This window comes from Anas acuta, chromosome 3, assembly GCF_963932015.1.
Source record: "Anas acuta chromosome 3, bAnaAcu1.1, whole genome shotgun sequence".
Taxonomy (NCBI): domain Eukaryota; kingdom Metazoa; phylum Chordata; class Aves; order Anseriformes; family Anatidae; genus Anas; species Anas acuta.
In genome coordinates, this window is record NC_088981.1 from 55486415 (window position 1) to 55506484 (window position 20070).

General features: G+C 39.4%; 2 protein-coding genes across 5 annotated transcripts in view; both read right to left on the reverse strand.

The window, feature by feature from the left end:
- The window catches only part of LTV1 (LTV1 ribosome biogenesis factor), a 350847-nt gene that overhangs the window by 10610 nt on the left and 320167 nt on the right, over nt 1-20070 (reverse strand). The gene's annotated exons all lie outside the window — the stretch shown is intronic.
- PHACTR2 (phosphatase and actin regulator 2) overlaps nt 352-20070 on the reverse strand; it is a 134400-nt gene continuing 114681 nt past the window's right edge. For all 4 annotated transcript variants that reach the window (XM_068677217.1, XM_068677220.1, XM_068677219.1 and 1 more), the window contains 5 exons: nt 18937-18992; nt 13140-13201; nt 11880-12017; nt 8701-8777; nt 352-5655 (listed from right to left, as the gene is read on the reverse strand). In XM_068677217.1, coding sequence (XP_068533318.1) covers nt 5640-5655; nt 8701-8777; nt 11880-12017; nt 13140-13201; nt 18937-18992 — 349 coding nt within the window. In that variant the 3' untranslated portion in view covers nt 352-5639. The remainder of the gene's footprint in view (nt 5656-8700; nt 8778-11879; nt 12018-13139; nt 13202-18936; nt 18993-20070) is intronic.

Below are 20070 nucleotides of genomic sequence, written 5' to 3' on the forward strand. Positions count from 1 at the left end.
TCTTTTTTTAAGGTAAGTGTGGGTCTATGAAACATGGCATATTAATACTGCTTTACAGAGTAAAGCAGTTGGATGTGATGGTCTTTGTAGGTCCTTTCCAACTATTCTATTCTATTCTATTCTATTCTATTCTATTCTATTCTATTCTATTCTATTCTATTCTATTCTATTCTATTCTATTCTATTTTCTATTCTATTCTTTCTTCTCTTCAAGCAATTGCTCTATAAAAAACTGGAAAGGGACATAAACTTGAGCTACCTCCACACCCTTCCCACCCCAAATCATCCAGATGCCTGTTGAGACAATCCATTGACATCTTTTAGTTTTGTTTAAAATCATAACAGCTAAAATAATTGTCCAAAACACAGTATTTCTTTAATTCCAAAATTTATACAAGTTTACAAATCAATATACCACCACACAAAGTAGTGAAAGGAAGAGAAGATATGTTTAGAAACATTTTACTATAACAATGCTCAAATATGGTTAAATTTGACATAGTATTGCAAGGCTTTTTATATAAAGAATTAATGATTGAACAAGGAGATACAGAGAATACCATTAATTTCTTTGTTCCTATCCAATGCAATATTTAGCTTCTAGAAAACAATGAAATATTGGTGAAATGGCGTATCTAGTTCGTATGAGCTCTATTTCCATTAAAATCCTGAAACGAGATGGGAACACTGACAAAATGAAACAAGACCTCATTAATCATTAAAGTTAATAAATAGAAATCTGTCAAAACATTACAGTGAAATGTTTTTACTCTGTTCCTCCCTTTTTCTATATAGATACACTTCCATATTTTTTCCAGGTGCCTGTTAAATAGAAACTTTGATGTGTTCTGGGGAATTTACTTTTCTTTTTATTTGACCCTTGAAATATTTTAGTATCAACCTAATAAAAACTTTCAGAATTGCTTTTATTTTTGTTGTCTATCAAAAGCTAGGTCCCAGCAGTGAGTATTGCACTGAGCTTTGTACAATAAAAATACAGATAGCAACAATAACAGAGTTAAATGTGAGAGCTCCTAAAGGCAGGAGGCAAGTTTATTCTGTTTTTCACCCTGAGTACATCTTTATTTTAGTTCACAGCAGCGGCACAGGTCTTAACTCCATGAGATACAAATAAAAAATGATGATGTGAAAGCAGTAAATGTCATAGTCCTGGTAGACCTGGCAACTTAATGCAAATGTAGGCTTTGAGCTTGGTTTATGTTACAATGAAAGCATTAGCACGCACGTGAGGAGAAGGGCTCTCATCCCTACTTTGGACTCCAGCAGTGCTCAGCTGCTGGGGGTCGTGGGGGCTGTGGGCACCCAGGCTGCCACATCCCAGCCTGGCCCGATTAGACATGATGTTTTAATCATCTGTTCTGTTATGATACAAAACTGGGGCTCAGGCCAGATTTATAACCAGGCAGAGAGCTGCCCAAAGTACCGCCCTGCAGCAAGGAGCAGGCAGAGCCGTAGGCAAATGATAAATCCAGCAAATAAATGCAGCCTTGCAGACTGGCAAGTGGCTGTGAATACATTCAGTGATTTGGAAGAGACACAGCTCCTGGTCCTACATCATTTCAAACCACGGCTTAAAATGGTTTTTAGCTTAAATAATCACTGGCATTTAGCTCTTTTTTTTTTTTTTTTTTTTTGTTTTGTTTTGTTTTGTTTTGTTTTGTTTTGTTCCTACTTCTTGACTCTACACATCTATCACATTCTGAGGAACTTCAAATACTCCGTTTTTCATTTGAAATAATAGATTTCAATTATAAGGACTAAATATAAGGACTTTCATACTACCTGAAAGCAGACAGGCATCCTAGAATCATTTCAACTGGTTTTGTGAAGAACAAATTAGGATTCGCCTAAGTATCCATTCCCCTACACCTACAGCTGCAATGCACGATCACGCCAATAAACATGACCCAGGGGGTTGGTTCAGAAGCCACAATTTCAGGCCACTCGTTTTCTCTTGTGTGGGTGTAGACATCTGAGTTCGTATCTGACTTTGTGGAACATAAGTATGTGCATAAGATTTCTCACAGGTTTTGGATGACATTTAAATGAACCGTCCAACCTCGTAAAAATTAACATGTTGATCTCTTTTAGCCAGCTCAATGGTACTACTTGTTGCATGAGAAGTGCTGTTTTTTTCTTTGCCCTTTCTACGTCTTCTGATTTTTTTCCACAAGGATTGCTCACTCAGGAGTTTCTCGGAACTTGTCCTGAATTTTCCCTGCTGACAGGCATGCAGCATCATGGAGAGTTAGTTACATTACATGTTCTTTCCAACAGGCTGTTGTAGCAACTTGAAGATGTTTAAAATCATCAATTCAGAGGACCAGAAGATATAGCAGAAGCTCTGCTTTAGGTAGATCAATAAGGTAAAGCAAACTTCATAATGCTTCATAGTGACATACCAAAATCTTACTTTTTATTGCACGGGTAACATTTTACATCTGTTGCTGTCCTGCCAGTTGATATTTAGAATACAAAAATAATATGTACAATTCTAAGCCTGTGCATGAGTACAATACACAATGGATAGTTTATAGTTCTGATTCTGCATATATACTACATTTTTTACAAAGGTCCCAATAAAGGCAACTCTTTTTGTCCAGTTACATACATGTACATTTGCTTAAGTAATTGGCTGAACCATGGGCCAAAGAATGCATCTGATTATTTATCATGGAAGTATTAAGAAATTACATGAGAAATAAAGGATAACTCAGCATCTCCAGCCAGGCTAGTACCCTGCCTGTAGCAATGGCTTGTAGTGAATACTTTGTTGTTGTTGTTTTAATAAAAAAAAAAAGAAATCAGGAGGAGGATAGCCTAAGTGACGCCTCACCTATGTATCCTCATGCCTTATGGCAAAACACAGCTTGAGAAAGCCTGTGCCAGAAGTTGTATCCTCATCGCTGTGTCTTAGTTCTGAAATGAGAAGGCGGCATGTTTCTTGCTGTCCGTGTTCCTGGTTTGGTGTGGAGGAATGTCTTCTTGCAGTGTCACTTGGTTCACTTCATCCTAGTAGCCTAACAAATGTTAGTTCACTGTTGTATGCACTGCTCCTTGCATACCCTGGCATGTCAGTGAAATAGCTACCTTTTGTCAAGCCGATATGGTCTGACCTGACCTTGGCCAAAGTGATTGGTCTGTGCCCCAGCTATCTTTCTGCCTTGTGTATCTTGGCTTCTTCCAAATGTTTGAAAGTGATTAAGGCAGCACTGATGTCTACTTAATTGTTCCAACTTGTTTTCTTTGAAGTATTGTGTTTTATACTTAAAAGTCAACATAGTAGACCTTTATAGGATTTTGGACACACACTTCCAAATTTGGCAACAAAAAAAAAGAAGCCTTAGGCAGGAGAATTATTTATTAAGTGCTAGTGTAAGCTTTTAAGTTTGGTCTTCAAATTCTAAAAATAAGAATAAGGATTCTACCAGAATTGCTGACAAACCTTCACTCTAATGCCCTGATCATTTCTGTATAATTTAGTGCCAAAGAATACATTTTCACTGCTTCCTTGATGTCAAAGTGGTGTTTCTATATTTATAAAATGATGGGACACGCAGAAGCTGAACTCTTTTCTGCAAATGGAATCCTAATGCCTCTCATTGATTCCATTAAAAAAGGAAGGTGCTCATCCCTCTTCTTTGCTACAAGCATGTAGATGGCTATTTTATTTGGTTATTGATATTTTTGGGTTGTACGTCATTGGATTTTTACTAAGATGGAAGCAATTCTAATAGTTATATAAATCTGTTGTGTTTTTTTTAAAGGTTTGTCAAATCATTTAAAAATAATGGGATGCCAGCTGTTGGAAAGCACTCTCCTGTTACTTCAAGTGCTCTTTACTAAAATAATCCACCACATTTATGCAAACCTGATCTTGCTGTAAATATCAGGAAAGAGGGAGATCTAATTAAAGCAACTAAATTGCCTTCCTGCCTTTAGGCTGACATCTAAAACAACAAAACCGTCAATTCTATAACGTAAAAACATTCCACAAGAATCTACTGCAGGTTCTGAGGTAAGAATCACATCTACACAGACCTTTTATTGCCTGAAAAAGAAATACTTACACTTCATAATTAAAAAACTAAACAGGGCACATAAAAGACAAAAATAAATTGTAATATGTACACACATTAGAAAGGATAAATAGCATATATACTGTAATACTGCATTAAATGTATGCATATGTGAATTCCAGGAACCCTCCCCCCCCACAAATGTTGTGTACATTAATTCAAAGGATAAATAAGTGCTAATATATGACAGAGAATTCCTTAGTGTAAACAATGCCACAGGCTTTTTAATAGGCTTTTGTGCCAACTTACAAAAAGCATGTATTGCCTTTCACACTCCATACCACTTAATTTGAATAGCACTGTCTTCACATACACAATTTCAAGATAGTATAAAAAATTATGGGTCTAGGAAGCATTCTTCACACTGAGCAACAACAGGCCGCAGACGCTCTAAGGATTTTCGGTTAGCTTTCACGAGACCGCGGGCTGAGGACACAGATTCCCCCGCGAGTCCTTCCTAAAAGCAGTGCAAAGGTTCTTACATGTAAAACATCACATCAGCAACCACTGCTCAAACCTGCCAGTAAGGACTTCTGTGCCCCGTTCCAATTCTAAGTTCAGACTCACGCTAGCGTGATGTTGAAGCTGCCACTACTGCCTGCCATAGGTGCAGAAGATAGCGATCCCTCTGGTTTGAATGACAAATGACAGGTGGAAAGGAGTGTTTCTAAACACGAATCGCTTCATTGCATTCATAGTGTCGCGAGTCCTTTGTCCTTCGAATCTTGTTTACGTATTTCCGAGGATCCAGAGCACATCAACATTAAAAAATGAAAAATATATGACTTGTTCTGTATGAACATTCAATGTATTTTCTTGAAGCATGCTCATCAGGATTTTAAAAAAGACATCTGAGTTATAATAGGACTAATTTCTGGCAACTGTATTTACTGGCACCAGAGAAAATTACAGTTCTTCACTAAAGTACTGATGACATGAGGACTTGTGGCTTTCTGTCTTTCTCAGACAGGCTGTGGCCACTAAAAACTACATGCACAGCTGCTCATACTCTCCTTTTTTCTTTTTTTTTTTTCTTTTAAATGATTCCTCCCACTGGCCAAGTGCATCCCTATGCAGTGCCACCCACCCTGCTGCTCTCTGCTGACTGACAAGGGAAGTCTCTCCCCCCGCTCTCCCAGTCCTTTTCACACTCCCCCCTGAGTTACCCTCAGTCACAATGCCACAAGCTCTGATGAGTTCTTGGCCGCAGGCTCTCAAGCGATTGTCTTCTGCTCTTCCTGACTTGTCAAGCTCCGAGGAAAAAGGCCATCAACGTCTCTCTGTGGGGTGGCCACAGGACCACGCTCTGTCTTAGCATCAAGATGTATCTTTGTTGAAACAAACACTTCGTATGGGTTCTGCTCCTAGTCAAATCATTTGTTCATTGATAAAGACAAGGGCCATATCCTTCATTAACCTCAGGGCAAGCTGCAAGACATGCTCACACTCAGTCAAGTTCCAGTGCAATCTCGGGTCTTCAGGACGCAATGATTTCCCCAAAGAAAATTGTTACATGAAACATGGGATGTGGTCGAACAATTATGGACGATGGAACCTGAAATGATAAACCATTCAGAATTATATTGCTGCAGCTGACACAGGGCTATGGTGAGGCTCAGGAACTGGAGTATGTCTGTCCATATCATACTCAAGGCCGCACCTCAAGTACTTCAGTTTTGGGCCCGTCACTACAAGAAGGATATCGAGGACTTGGAGTGTGTCCAGAGAAGGACAACAAAACTGGTGAGGGTTCTGGACCACAAGTCCTGTGAGGAGCGGCTGAGGGAACTGGGGGTGTTTAGTCTGGAGAAGAGGAGGCTCAAGGGAGAGCTGACTACACTCTACAACTTCCTGAAGGGAGGTTGTGACGAGGAGGGGGTCAGCCTCTTCTCTCAGATAACTAATGATAGGACTAGAGGGAATGGCCACAAGTTGCACCAGGAAAGGTTTAGTTTGGATATCAGGAAAAGCTTTTTCTCTCAGAGTGGTCAGGCACTGAAACAGCCTGCCCAGGGAGGTGGTGGGGTCACCATCCCTCGTGGTGTTCAAGAAGCATCTGGATGAGGTGCTACAAGATATGATTTAGTAGCTTAGTGGGTAGTATTGGTGATAGGAAGACAGTTGGACTAGATGGTCTTGTAGGTCCTTTCCAACCTTGTGTTTCTGTGATTCACCTGTTACCATGGTCCCTAGCACAGCTTTGCTTGCGTTAACCACCACTCTTCCAGACGCTGCCTCGGCATGGCGGGGTGAGCGCAGGCCAAGGGGCAGACTGGACATTGGAGGACACCACGACAACTTGCCTGGTGGTGGTGGGGAAGAGGTTAGCCCCAGGAATTCAAGCCATGCCAAACCTGCTGGCCTTAGGGCTGGAGAAGAGCTTCCAGTCCGCTTTGTCTACCAGCACAGCCTGAGTCACGTTGCACGTACTATTTGGAGATACTGTCAGTAAACTAAAAAAGCCTTGCTGAGCCATAAAACTTAACTTTTAGTATTTCAATCCTTCTGCCAAATAAGGCTAACAAAATATTTTTTTTATTATTTATTTATTTATTTATTTTTAAGGAAGAAACAGATTTTATAGCACTGCAGATGCTTTCTTCCTATTTTTGCCAGCTGTGGCAGATAAACAAACATACCTTGCTGTTTTTTTTTTTAAGAGTTTTAGGTAAGGCCTGTACATCACTCCAGATTATCTGTATGAAGGACAGAGAGACGTGGGTTGCACAAAGGGTGTCACCAATCTTTTCTAGAATACGTTGGGAGCCTACTTGAAAGGCTTTATGAAAGTTTTTAACACGTTTTCTCCTAATAGATCCAGAAAAAAGAAAACAAGCCCCACATGATCTCAGCGATGTGGTACAGCACAATACAGAGATGCAGTTTCCAAATACAGGAGATGCACACAAAAGCTGACATTCACAAGGATGCAGCTCATCTGCTACGTGAGGGTACAGTGCATTGCAAAAAAGACTCAGGGTTTTTGTATTTGTGTAGAACAACAATATATTGGACTATATATAGTATTTCCATTAGAAGCATTTTATAAGCATCTGCTAATGTCCTCTTCCCAAACTTTTGTTTATTCCTGTATTTTTAGAAACTCAGTTTCTTGGATTGTGTTACAAAATAACAGAAGGAATCAATCTAAATTACTAGTAGAAAACCATTCCACTGACAGTCATTACAGTAAATCATGAAAAACGAAAAACAGTGGCTTTTCTTTCCCAAGTTTAACATCAAATTTGAACAATTCAAAGATACTGTGAATAATGACTATAATAATAGAGCTTCTTATACCAATTAATTAATTGTATGTTGTAAGACATTTTTGTTTAATAAGAAGCTTTATTTTTGTCTCATTCTATCACAGAACTTTACAAATAAACATTTGTTAACCTGCTGCACATGCAAGGTTGCATTATCTCAGCCATCATCCTTCAAAACATTTTTTTTTTTTTTAAAAAAAAGACTGACTTTTTCTCTGGCTGGAGACTTTTGTCTACAGTTTTCATAAACGAATCACTTTATTGTTGCATCAATCCAAATATAATTGTGAACTACATAATTTTTAATGAGAGGTCCAGGAGGAAACTGAACCTCTGTATGTTCAAAACTGCAACTGACTTAAAACATTTACATTAATTTAACTACCTTAATGGGCTTTTCCTAGTGTGACTCTATTTAGAGTTTTATACAGTGGCTCCACAACACATCCAGTGAAAATAAAGGGTAGGGAGGTAGCAAGGAGAATGTGATCTCCCTCAGGCTGAAATTCCTCCAGGACCCTACAGATTCATTGCCTGTATTTATCACAATCTGGCCATGCCTATTTTTGACTCTATTTTTCATGGCCCTCCTCAAAAAAAGTTTTCACTTAAAAAAAATCCCTGAGATTTTTGGTTCAGCTTTCAAGAATACAACTGTAACCAGTCTCAACTGTTTTCAATTCTAGTGAAAAAGTATCTGATTCTTTTTGTGTGACTCATGCATATCCACACTTATGCTCCTATACTGCAGTGCAACTCAGAATATCAAACAACTTCAGCAAGAGGTTGCACTTCATCTCTCTCAGCACATAGAAAGATTTCTATTCCTGCTCATTTTCCTTTTCTCACTTGTGAAGTCTATTTTTTTTTTAATTACTACTCATAGGAAGCTCCCCATAATATTTTAGACTTCTCTGAAGTTCAACACATCATCTAGTTTTCATTTACCAAACATATCTGCAAAAATGCATACTTCCATCACCAAGGCAGTACTTCTGGAAGACCCTTTTTTTGTGCTTGAGTATTGATAAATTCATCTGGGAGAAAAGCTGAGTCCTTTCAATCTATTATTGTGTAGGTTTCCCAGTCTTTCTCCATTTAGCAACTAATCCACTGCTGTTACCTTCACTGCCCTATCAACTTCAGGGACTGCATCAGCAATACTGAGCATCCCACCAGAATCAGCGGTGGAATTCAGCTGGAAAATTCAAGGGGACTCATGGCAGGAATGTGTTGATGGAATTAGTTATGAGACAACAGCAGAGGACCTGTAGAAAGGCAGATGGCAGCTGTCATCTCTCCGACTTACGCAAAAGGATGGATTCACCCACCTGGTAAATTGCCGACTTTCCTCATGTACTTCCATTTCTGTGCTTTTAAATTCATTCAGTTCTTTCCTTATTGCTGCCTGTTAAACAATAAATATATATTCAACCATAAGAAACATGAACTGTAAGGAAAGTACAGAGTCTGAGAGGAAGCTAGCCCTACTCTGGTAGCTCTCACACCTTTCTGATCATAAACATGAATGACTTCTTTCCACTTACAATTATGTTTTATCAGTACCTTACAAAGAAAACCAAAGCATCAAACAACAACAAAGAAAGACAAAATCTACTGCAGTGGGCAAGCCTACATCTCACTGCAATATGGCACTTGGCACAGATGAAAAAAAGGAGAAGGGACTCTGTTGCCTTAACAGTCACCTGTTGAGTATGTACCTGCAAGGGGATTGAATCTCCATGCAAAGCTCCAGAGGAGCCAGTGAGTCACAGTTCCTGCATGACAATTGTACAAACAGCAGGATCCTTGTATCTCCCACTGGAGACAGGACTTCAGGGATGCAAGATGAATAGCACTTTTTAAGTGGGAATTGGCCACTTGGCTTGATTAATTCTATGAAAAATTGCATGAAATATTTGGACATTTGAAATATTTGGACATCTGGATAGGCTGCACCGATGGGCTGAGGTCAACTGTATGAAGTTCAACAAGGCCAAGTGCCGGGTCCTGCACCTGGGGCGCAATAACCCCAAGCAGAACTACAGGCTGGGAGAGGAATGGTTGGAGAGCTGCCAGGCAGAGAAGGACCTGGGAGTGATGGTGGACAGTCGGCTGAATATGAGCCAGCAGTGTGCTCTGGTGGCCAAGAAGGCCAACGGCATCCTGGCTTGCATAAGAAGCAGTGTGACCAGCAGGGCTAGGGAAGTGATCGTCCCCCTGTACTCGGCTCTGGTGAGGCCGCACCTCGAGTACTGTGTTCAGTTTTGGGCCCCTCGCTACAAGAAGGACATCGAGGTGCTTGAGCGGGTCCAAAGAAGGGCGACGAAGCTGGTGAGGGGCCTGGAGAGCAAGTCCTACGAGGAGCGGCTGAAGGAGCTGGGCTTGTTCAGCCTAGAGAAGAGGAGGCTCAGGGGTGACCTTATTGCTCTGTATAAGTACATTAAAGGAGGCTGTAGCGAGGTGGGGGTTGGCCTGTTCTCCCATGTGCCTGGTGACAGGACGAGGGGGAATGGGCTAAAGTTACGCCAGGGGAGTTTTAGGTTAGATGTTAGGAAGAATTTCTTTACTGAAAGGGTTGTGAGGCATTGGAACGGGCTGCCCAGGGAGGTGGTGGAGTCACCATCCCTGGAAGTCTTCAAAAGACGTTTAGATGTAGAGCTTAGGGATATGGTTTAGTGGGGACTGTTAGTTTTAGGTCAGAGGTTGGACTCGATGATCTTGAGGTCTCTTCCAACCTAGAAAATTCTGTGAAATTCTGTGAAATTCTGTGAAATTTCAGGCTTGTGTTTTCAGTTGGCAAATACTAAAGAACAGCAGAAATTTAGTGCGCTTTACAAATGCCAGTTCTTGTTGCTTACATTAGAAGAATAATAAGCAATTTACTTCATTAGGTAATACATATAATTTCTGAAAAATTCTAATGTATATTAGGAAGGTCTTTGTTTCTATGACAAATGATTTCCTACTGTCACTGCTAAATGAAATGCCAGTTTATTTTTGCTCCCTCTTTTCTTTCCCCATTTTAAATAAAAACAGTATCATTTCATTAATCCCTAAAGAAATCTCATCTGGCATGCAAGCCTTTCAATGCAGAACAGACACAGAGTATGATAAAATTACAGCATCACCAGACTGGGGTCTCATAAATGAGAAATTTCATTTTAAGCAGGGTATGGTTCTGTTTAGCCACAGCAGCATGCTTACACGAGGCTGCTGCAATAACTAGGAAAGAGAGCGTCATTTCTGAGCACCAAATCAGCAGCAAAACCACCAGAGCTCCAGTTCCATAATACTGTTACAGTACTATCTTCTGCTCCCACTGGAATTAGAAAAATGAATTCCTTGGGAGAAAAGGGCAAAGGAGTTTCCAGGCAACCCAGGGTCTTTGCCTTTCTGCTGAGGCCAATGAGCACGGGGATCAGAAGCAGCCATGGACATCTGTTCCTTACAAAATGAACTGAGATTAAAACCCGTCACCCTAGAGTAGACAGGAAACTCCCCTGCTTGTTCTAGTGAAGCTACCCAGGTTTTCTGGGAAGGTGGACCTCAGTGAAAGTGGAGGTGCTGGGTGCTCTAACCTCCCACAGAGTATATAAGGACTAGAGAGAGCTCAGTACTTCCCAGAACCAACATCTTGAAACATATTTACATACATTTTTAATGTCTCCACCTTGACTTGCTATGAAATTCTCCCTTGAGTATCAGATGAGCTGTCATTAATGCTAAAATACAAGCTGAAATAAAATCAGTGCCTCACAGTCCTCATCTAAAAGACAAGGGATTCTTGCACATGTAACTTCTCATACCAAGCACATGTCATAGGATTTCCATAAAAGCTGTTTCAAATCCAGTACTAAAAGGGTCAGAACTTTTTGAAATGTAAATCTAACATATAAAACTTTCCTTTTATGAAGTGGTGTAGGAGGAAAAAGGATGAGTATTTTATGGCAAACTTTGACTGATTTATCCTTTAAAAGGGGAATCATAACATAATTTGTCCCATTCCTTGTAGTTAGGCAGAAGAACTATTAATTGCAGTATGTTTGGAGCAAACTTTCCAAGGACTGCTGCCTACGTAGAATTATCTAAGTTTGATAGTTATGGCCAAGAATGCTTAGAAAGAAGGAACAGCTTCTACCTTTTACACTTAAATGGATGGCAAAAACAACTCTTGGTGATATTGATGCAGGCTTCTGCATGCAGAAACTCTGTCTGAACTCCAATGATCATGGCTATCTTTGCCAACAGCACGTACTTGGCTTAGCAAGGCGTTAAAAGTGCAAGAAATTCTGGCCTGATCTGTTGTAAAAATGCTGGCAAACACACCCTTAATGGGCACCTGAGTGAGTTTTCTTAGCTGCAAGCAGTAAATGCACAGCACCATGTCAATTTTGCTGCCTCCAGCAGATGCCACACATGATGTTTGCACCAAGAAATCGCAGATCAGATGAACCAACCAAAAATGAAAGATGCAAGAATTTTATTATAATCTAAATCTGCCCCTTGCCTTGTCTGCGGGAGTTAACCTGGCCCAAGGCTTGTCAGCACGACGATCATAATCCGGAGAATCTGTGACCTCCACGTACTCATTAAACCGCAGGATTCGCCTTGCTTGAAGTTCGGCCACTGTAGGCCTCAGGCTGAGCTGTAAGCGGGAGACAGAAAATAGTACGCTTAATAAGACATAATAAAATAAAAGCCGAGGGTATGATGTAATCTCTAGAGAACTTTAATGATGTTTCTAAATAGGGTCACTTTCAGGTGTCTAAAAAAAGGCACCACCCTGGGAGCACTGCATGGGAATGGGGGAGCAACATAACCTAATTTCTTCGATTATAAAAATAGTCTTTGTCAGACAGGTCACAGAGAATCTTGACAGTTATCCCTGGAATATTAATTGTGACTTTGCAACTGGCACTCTGTTTACCCCACTAGATGATAGGTATGTCTGTATTAACAATTACACTCTCTGCTATGTTCAACTATAATACAGAAAATAAGCCTGATGTGGAGGGACCTGCCCAACTAAAAAATAAAATAACATCTGGTGGTCAGGCATTCTATTTTAGTCATTACGATGCCCAGCCACAGGGTTCCAGTCACCTCAAACAACATTCATTTTAATCAGCTAAAGACAATCACATTAAGGAAAAAAATACTGTAACTATTTTTGCAGAGAAGGACAGACAAAGGAGACATTCAAAAACCTTTCCCATCCTCTCCCACAATGACACCCCCATGCTAGAATAGCACATCACTGTTTTGTTTTGTTTATTTATTTATTATTTTTATTTTGCAGGGACAATGAGCACAATCCCATCTGGAGCAGGCAAGCCTGCTGATGTGGCCAGGAGAAGGGTGAAGGAATGGGCACACACTGCTTTGCTGCCCTCTCTGCTGCCCAAGGGAAGAGTGGATCTATAGGTGTGGCTGCCCTTGAACGTATGTGACAGCGGTGGTCATGCTCAGAGGAAACGCCCAGATCATTTCTTCCCCCTGCTTACATGGACAAATATTAAGCATGGGCAGACTGTATGCTTTTTTTTTTTTTTTGAGGTAGAGGAAACTGGAAGGAATGGGGTTTCTCCCTAGAAGGATTTGGCTGGTACTGCCTTTTAAACAGATTTCTAATATGGGGACCTGACTAATGCATATTTGCATTAATGTATATACACTGGATTTTTGAATCTTACAACAAAATAATCCTATGCGCACCAATACACAATACAAAACAAAACAAACAAACAAACAAAAAACACATCATCACCTTTCTACTGAGTCTACGTTTTATTTCTCTTTTGGCTTCCTGTTCCTCTTCTTCATTCTTCTCTGTTTTTGGAAGAGATAAAAAGCAGTGAATATTTACGTATTATAACTTCACATACTTAATTCTCTTGGTTTAAAGCTTCAGGACTTCAAATCTTGGCTCATGTTTGCTCATATTTTGGGGTGATTCTACACGTATACTCTGCTTTTTGATTTTGTGAGCTCTCTTTTGTTTTCCCTATCCTCAGTCTCCCCCAGTTCTGTAAACACCTTGAGTCACCATGATGGGTCGGGAACATAGCAAAGAGAAGGCTTCCGTGTAACAGCAAGAGAGAGGAACTCTGAAAGAGCTGTCTAATGTTTCAATTACTCATCCTAGTATTAAAATCACTATTGCTTTTACTTCCAACATGCCATCTCTTGACTAAGAGTCTAATTATCCATAAGGGTCAAAGAAAAAACTTTGCTCTGAGTATCTGAATCAGCCAAGTGTCCTCTACTGCTACAGAAGGGAATGAAGCAACGACAATTCTTTTTACTGCCAGCTGTTAGTGCAAATTGCTTTTGTTACTTTAACATTTTTTTTCTGACTTTATAATGAATGTATATGATTCATTACTTGGATATTCTTGGTTAAGGACCACTAGCTAAACCAAATGCAATGTGTAACTTCCGTGCCCTGAATGGGTACAACAGAAAATTGCACATGCATTTTCTCAATGTACTTGGGAACAAAACTGAAATGTGCTATTAATAAATTTCTGAGCAAACCAAAATTGATTTCTTGAGTGCCACTGACAAGAACACTTACAAGGGCACACTCGTATGGACTCAGCATTTTTTTAATTTGATGTGTGTTCTGAAGAATATTATCTACTTTATTGATCCACCTCATAGTTACATGCAAGCTTAACTTTGATGTGGCTGAAATATACCACCTAGAAATATTTTCAGAAATCAGATCCTGTTTTATTCAAGGTTGGTAGTTGTAGATTCCAAGCTGCAGTTCAAGGCTAACTATAAAGCTCATTTGTCTATTGTGGATGTAGCCAACCTGCATAGGCGAAAAGGCACTTTTAACTTCCAGTGTTGTTCAACACTCTGTCTGCTATAGCCAGCCTGTGGTGTTACTACAGGCAACCTAGCTGGAAAAAGGTTCCATGTTATGGCTGGTACACTGGAGGTGACACTGTGACACGTCACCTAACAGCACTTGCACATTTCATTGCTGACTCAAAGGCTCTCATGTAAGAATAATACAGTGGAAAGAAGGACAAGTGACTTAAAAAAAAAAAAAAAGACAGTAAGAAGAACCAGCCCAAGAACTGTTCTGGGAGAAGATCCCAACACCAACCCCAGATTTCTATTAGCAAGATGCAATTGCAAGGGCTTGCAGCCAGAATTAGGTTGGATCTATTGTTGATGGCGCTTTTATTATACTGAAATGTGAACATAATTCATGGTCTATTAATAGCTTTTCTCTTAAATCATGAAGAAATGGATCTGTAAGGATCTGTAACTGAGTAAACTGAAAAAATTGAGAGTTAAAGATAAATTTACTTAAACTTTATTATTATTACTACTGACATACCTAGTAATAAATAAGTTGTGTATATTTAAGGATTTGACTTTAGATAAGAACTCTTTTTATGACATCTTCACCTAACAAAATCAAAAGCTCTCTAGCTTTTTTAAGACAGGTAAGTCATCTGTAGGGTTTTGTTTAAGCAACACAATGCACAGTACTTAAGCACAAATTATTAATTTGGGGTTCCATTTACCTGGAATTTGTTTGACATACAAATTTTTGTCACTTCAGGAACTGAGTCACTTCAGTATTACCTCATAGAAATTCTCCAGTAGCAAAAAAGATGCAACTGGATAATGCACATCAGTGGATATACACACACAGTTACATATTCAAATTGACTTACTTCTAGAAAGAAAACTCAAGAGCTGAAGTAAAGGGACTGAACTCTGGCGGCTGCTGTTTATATTCTGAACGTGCTGTTAGGCCAAAGGCCGCTAGTTCCTGGCACTGACCACTCTCCCTCGTACCTAAAGCACTTATTGCATCTCTCCAGACTGCTGAGCACAACAGAAACAGTGCCCTGACACAAATTCTTACTAAGAATAACACCTATAATGCATTTTTTTTTGTCTTTTAAAGTTTTGAAAGTTGCCACAGTGATTTAAGAAGATGCATTGAGCTAAAAATAATGGGCCTTGTGCTCCTTCTCCTTCAGGTGTCATGGACAATCCCACCCAGAGGCTGTTCCAGCTGCAGGTATGAACTGACTGACTTGCCCTAACAGAAACACATTAACACACTGAAACACATTTCTGACTGCATTCCACCTTAAAAGCAGATCTGATCTGTAGGATGTGGAGAAGGAAAACATAAACAGTGTGTTCCCAGCTCCAAGTCCCCTCCTCAGACTGCCGCAGAGCCGCACTGGCAAAGGACCAGCTGAGCAATTGCCCTTTGCTTGCAGCACTCTCTGGTCAGGTCCCAGCAAGCTGTGGCTTTCCTCCTTCCCTGACTGCAGCTCCTGGGAGGCACAGCAGCACACAGGTCAAATGGGCACTTGACTCCCAGCTGAAACCATTTTATTTAGTATCACGGTCTCCGGTTAAAAAGCCCAATGGTCAAAGTAGAGCAAATGGCTTCCCTGGCTTCTGTATGTTATTGCTCCTGCAACGTCTGCCCCATTAAATCCTGTCAACTTCTGTTTCTGCAGGACATCTGCTTCACAGCAGAAGGGGAGAAGAGAAGAGAGGATTTGCTCTGCCTGAGGACTGTTCTGCTCTTGACCAGAAAGCACTCCAGGAGCATGAAACTGAACTTTCCATTGTGTCCCTGTGGGGATTAGCTATGTTTAGACTTCTCTGTGGGCTTGCTGAGGAAAGAAAAAGAAAAGACAAACAAAGCGCCTCCCTCTTGGAATGCTGTGGAACACAGAAAGCGGCTTCTTTTTCCCGGTTTTACAAGAAAAGACAATCATTAATATTCCCTAACTAGCACCAGGGGCTAAACACTGCTTTCTCAAAGCCAGTACTGGCAAGTGTGCAGGTGCACCGGACAAAAAGTTCACTATCCTTTACAGATACAGAAAAAAATACAATTATCTTAATCTAAAATTCCTGGAAGAATAAAGTTTTGTTTTTTTTTTTTTTTTTTTTTTTTTTTTTTTTTTTTTTTCAATAATACAATGCTATAAATACTACCAGCTCAGAGCCAGTACACAAGAAACCTGTCTGTACTAAAACCACAAGGCTTTATCTATTCCTTTGAGTGGACTCTTGAGCTATCATAACTCTGTTTTAGTGTGGGAAGACTCAAAAGTTCAGATAGTTTTATCCAAATTGTTTTTACACAAAGCAGCCTGCAATGTTTTGCAGTTTTACTCAGTTACAGGATTTTCAGCAACTGGTTTATCTGGTAATATTATCAAAACAAATCTTGCAACACAGATTTCCTCATTTTAAATGGAAATACAGAAAACATTCAGACTTTTTCTGAACCTCTTGAAAGATTTGGGCTGAACTTAATCCTGAAATAAACATTTGGACCTTTACCACTTAATGTAACCTCAAAGTCTGATAAATATTACTCAAAACAATACTTTTCCTTGGTTGCAGTTTACATACAAGCAATAATTTTCCCCACGCAATACTTAAAAAGGAGGAAGGAAGCTTTATGAAAGGAATCCCAACTTATTCACAAAAGTTGCCTACAACAACAAAGGCATTTAAGAGATGTAAACATTTCTGAATGATCCACAGGAAGGGAATGCCATAATTTTGATAAATGATATGCAGGTTTTAGAGCTGAGAGAAAACTTGCACACTTGAAGGGCTCTGAGTCAGACTGTCATCACAAACACTGTCTTTTCTTATGTTTGCTTTGCTTTTTAGAGATTAACTTGAAATATTTTATATCTCTGTGATGAGCAAAAAGCAGTTGTGTATTCTACATCTGCTTGTCAGTGGTTCTGCTTTTATTTATTTATTTTCCACTTATACGTCTGTGTTTCAGCACTTATTTTTGCTCTCCCTTGCACCGTTAAGCCAGACACAGGGAAGCAGCAGGGAAGGATGGCTGGCTACAGAGGAGCAGTGAAGAGGTATTGAGTGCAAAGCATGGTTTGCTGCCAAAAACATCAAGTAAACAAGCTGAAACAGGAGTAGAAATCTATTAACTGCTTTCCAGTCTTGAGCTACTTATTGCAAAATCAGTGACCAGAATAAACAGTGGCAAAAGCGATACTAAATACACTATAAATATGTTGGTAGATCAGTTATCTAGAGATTAGCTAGACAGAGAGCATAAGAAGCCCAGCTGCTGTTCCCACCTCAGTGTCCATATCACCAAAGATGTTTTGGAATTACCTTTCTCACCTAGTTCAGCGTGAGCTGCTTGTCATGTAAAATACTTCTGTATTTCCCATTTTATCTTTATTATGACTATGCAATGTACAGGTTAAGAAATTATGCCCTTAGAAAGCTCATTCACATTATGGATTGGACAGGAGTCCCTTGAACTTGTGCACCATAATGCAGAAACAGTAGCTTCCCCTTTTCAATAAGACATGACACTATTTGACTTTGAAGAGCTTGCACAGCAGCAAAAGGATTTTATTAGCGTAGATAGTTGCCCTAAAGCCAGTAATTATTATTCCTCCCTGATCTGCTGGCCTGAGCAGGTGACAGTGATCAGTCTATGGACTTTGTCAGGAAAACAGCCTATTAGCTTTTCTTGCCTTGGCATGCTGTGTGACAGGGTTACACAGACAAACTACATCGTTTTTGAAAAATTGTTGGAAACAACTGCATTATAACTGCTCTTTCAGCTACATCAAGTATAGAAATTTATATATATATATACATATACACACACAGAATAGATGAGTTCTGAGATTTGTTGCTATGTGTGAAACGCTTCCAAGTGCATTTTCTTCCTTGTAAATGTTTGTATTGTTTATTTCTTCATCAACTACTAGCCACTCCTGCAGAAAGAATATAGGGCTAGCTGGAGCTGGGCATGGCAATTGTTACAGTGCATGATTAGATAATATCTATATTATAAAAAGATTCATAAAGACAAAGAATGTGTGTTCTAAAGAGTTTACCAGCCTAAAAACAAAAACAGCATAACTAAACTGGAAAGTAAGTATAGAATGTAAACATCTAGTTTTCCAAAGATCTACCCCTATTTGAATCATAGACTTAAATTTTTCTACAGGGATACTGAAGAATGATTAAATCATCAGAAAGATATTCAGTAGGAATGTATTATCCAAGTTTCAATACACAAGACAAATAAATACATTTATTTCAGAAATGGATGTAAGGACCAACATGCTGAAGCAGTTGGCATATGCCTGTCCCCTTTCCTCTGAATACTTCACCTTTTTTCTTAGTTCACTTTCCAAACTCTGTCCTTGTATCCCACCTCCAACTCCTACTGATATTCCCTCTTCCTTCTCAGAAAAAATAGGTGGAAGTTTAACCAGCCTTGAACTACTTCTAAGGGGTATCTAATTCATTTCTGGGCTTTGGGACTGGTTTCAAGAAGTGGGATTGTGACAAGAAAAATGCAGCATCTTGAATATATGCAATTTTCACAGCTACAGGTTAGCATATAAGTCTAGTGTTAACTTGTGATTTTAAAGAACATAATTACTCTCCAATTATGGATCTAACACTAGAGTAACAAGGACCAGGCCACCATATGAATCCAAAATATGCTGTGTTCACTTTCTAAGTATTAACTTAAACCTGAATAAAATACTTACGCTTTAGGATATTTCTTTGCTCTAGCTCTTCAGTTGTAGGCCTCTGGCTAAGTCTCCTGTAATAACAAAGTAAGTTACTGATTTTAAACCAGATCTAAATAACACCTGATGATTTGTAATGCAGCTTAAAAGATGTCTTACATAGTCATTCTTAGAAAGCTATTCATTTCCAGTTGAGGTATTCAACCATAGACAATTTCCACATGTAGTTATAATACCTGGGCATGTAACCTCACTACTGACTGGGCATTTCTTTTAACATATATATTCTCACCACTTGAACACATAAGTGATACTTGCACAATATTACAGAAATTGTACCAGCAAATTTAAATTCCTCATTTAGAGGTATAATTTTATGAAAGAGTTCATAAACCTTTTTTGTCCCCAGGCATCACAATTATGATAAGCTGTGCAAGCATAAGATTATTCTCAGGTGTTTTAAATGCAAATTGTGTGTGTTTTGTTTTGTTTTTTTTAACAAAACATAAGCGGAGCATTCCTCATCAATTTGCAAGCACATTGAAATTGTGGAGTTTCCATCAACACTTGATTTTATTTAGTTACTTATATATAAAAATGACCATTTAAGAAATATCTGAGATATTCATTTTCTGGTCTATATAGTACAGAACGTGGTGGGTGTTGTCTTTGTGTTTAATAAACAAGTTCACATGTTTGCTTGAGAAAAGGAGCAAGAAAAATTTCAGCAGTAAAACTGATGTTGCAAATGTCTTAACAGTTGGAAATCCCCTCTGCCCAGCAATCCTCCTAGCTTACTACAGACCATTTGTGGCCTCATGAAAGCCACCTGATTCCAACAACCCTTAGCATTTCTGTGACACCTGGAGACAAAGAGGATGGTGTGGAGTGTGCTTGTGGCCATCAAATGGGACTGGAGAGCTGAGTTTTGATTTAAACAGGGACTTTCTGGTAAGGAATGTAGAAAAAACACTTATGAAGAGACTGGTTTCCAGTTACACTATGGGGGTGATCATTTCTGGTAATGAACTGCTTCAGCATCAGACCTTCTATTTTTTTTTAACAGCTCCAGGTCTCATTACGTACAAAATCTCCATTGTGTTCATGTGATTTTCGGATTGTGAGGAGGTTTGAAAGGAGTGACCAAGCCCA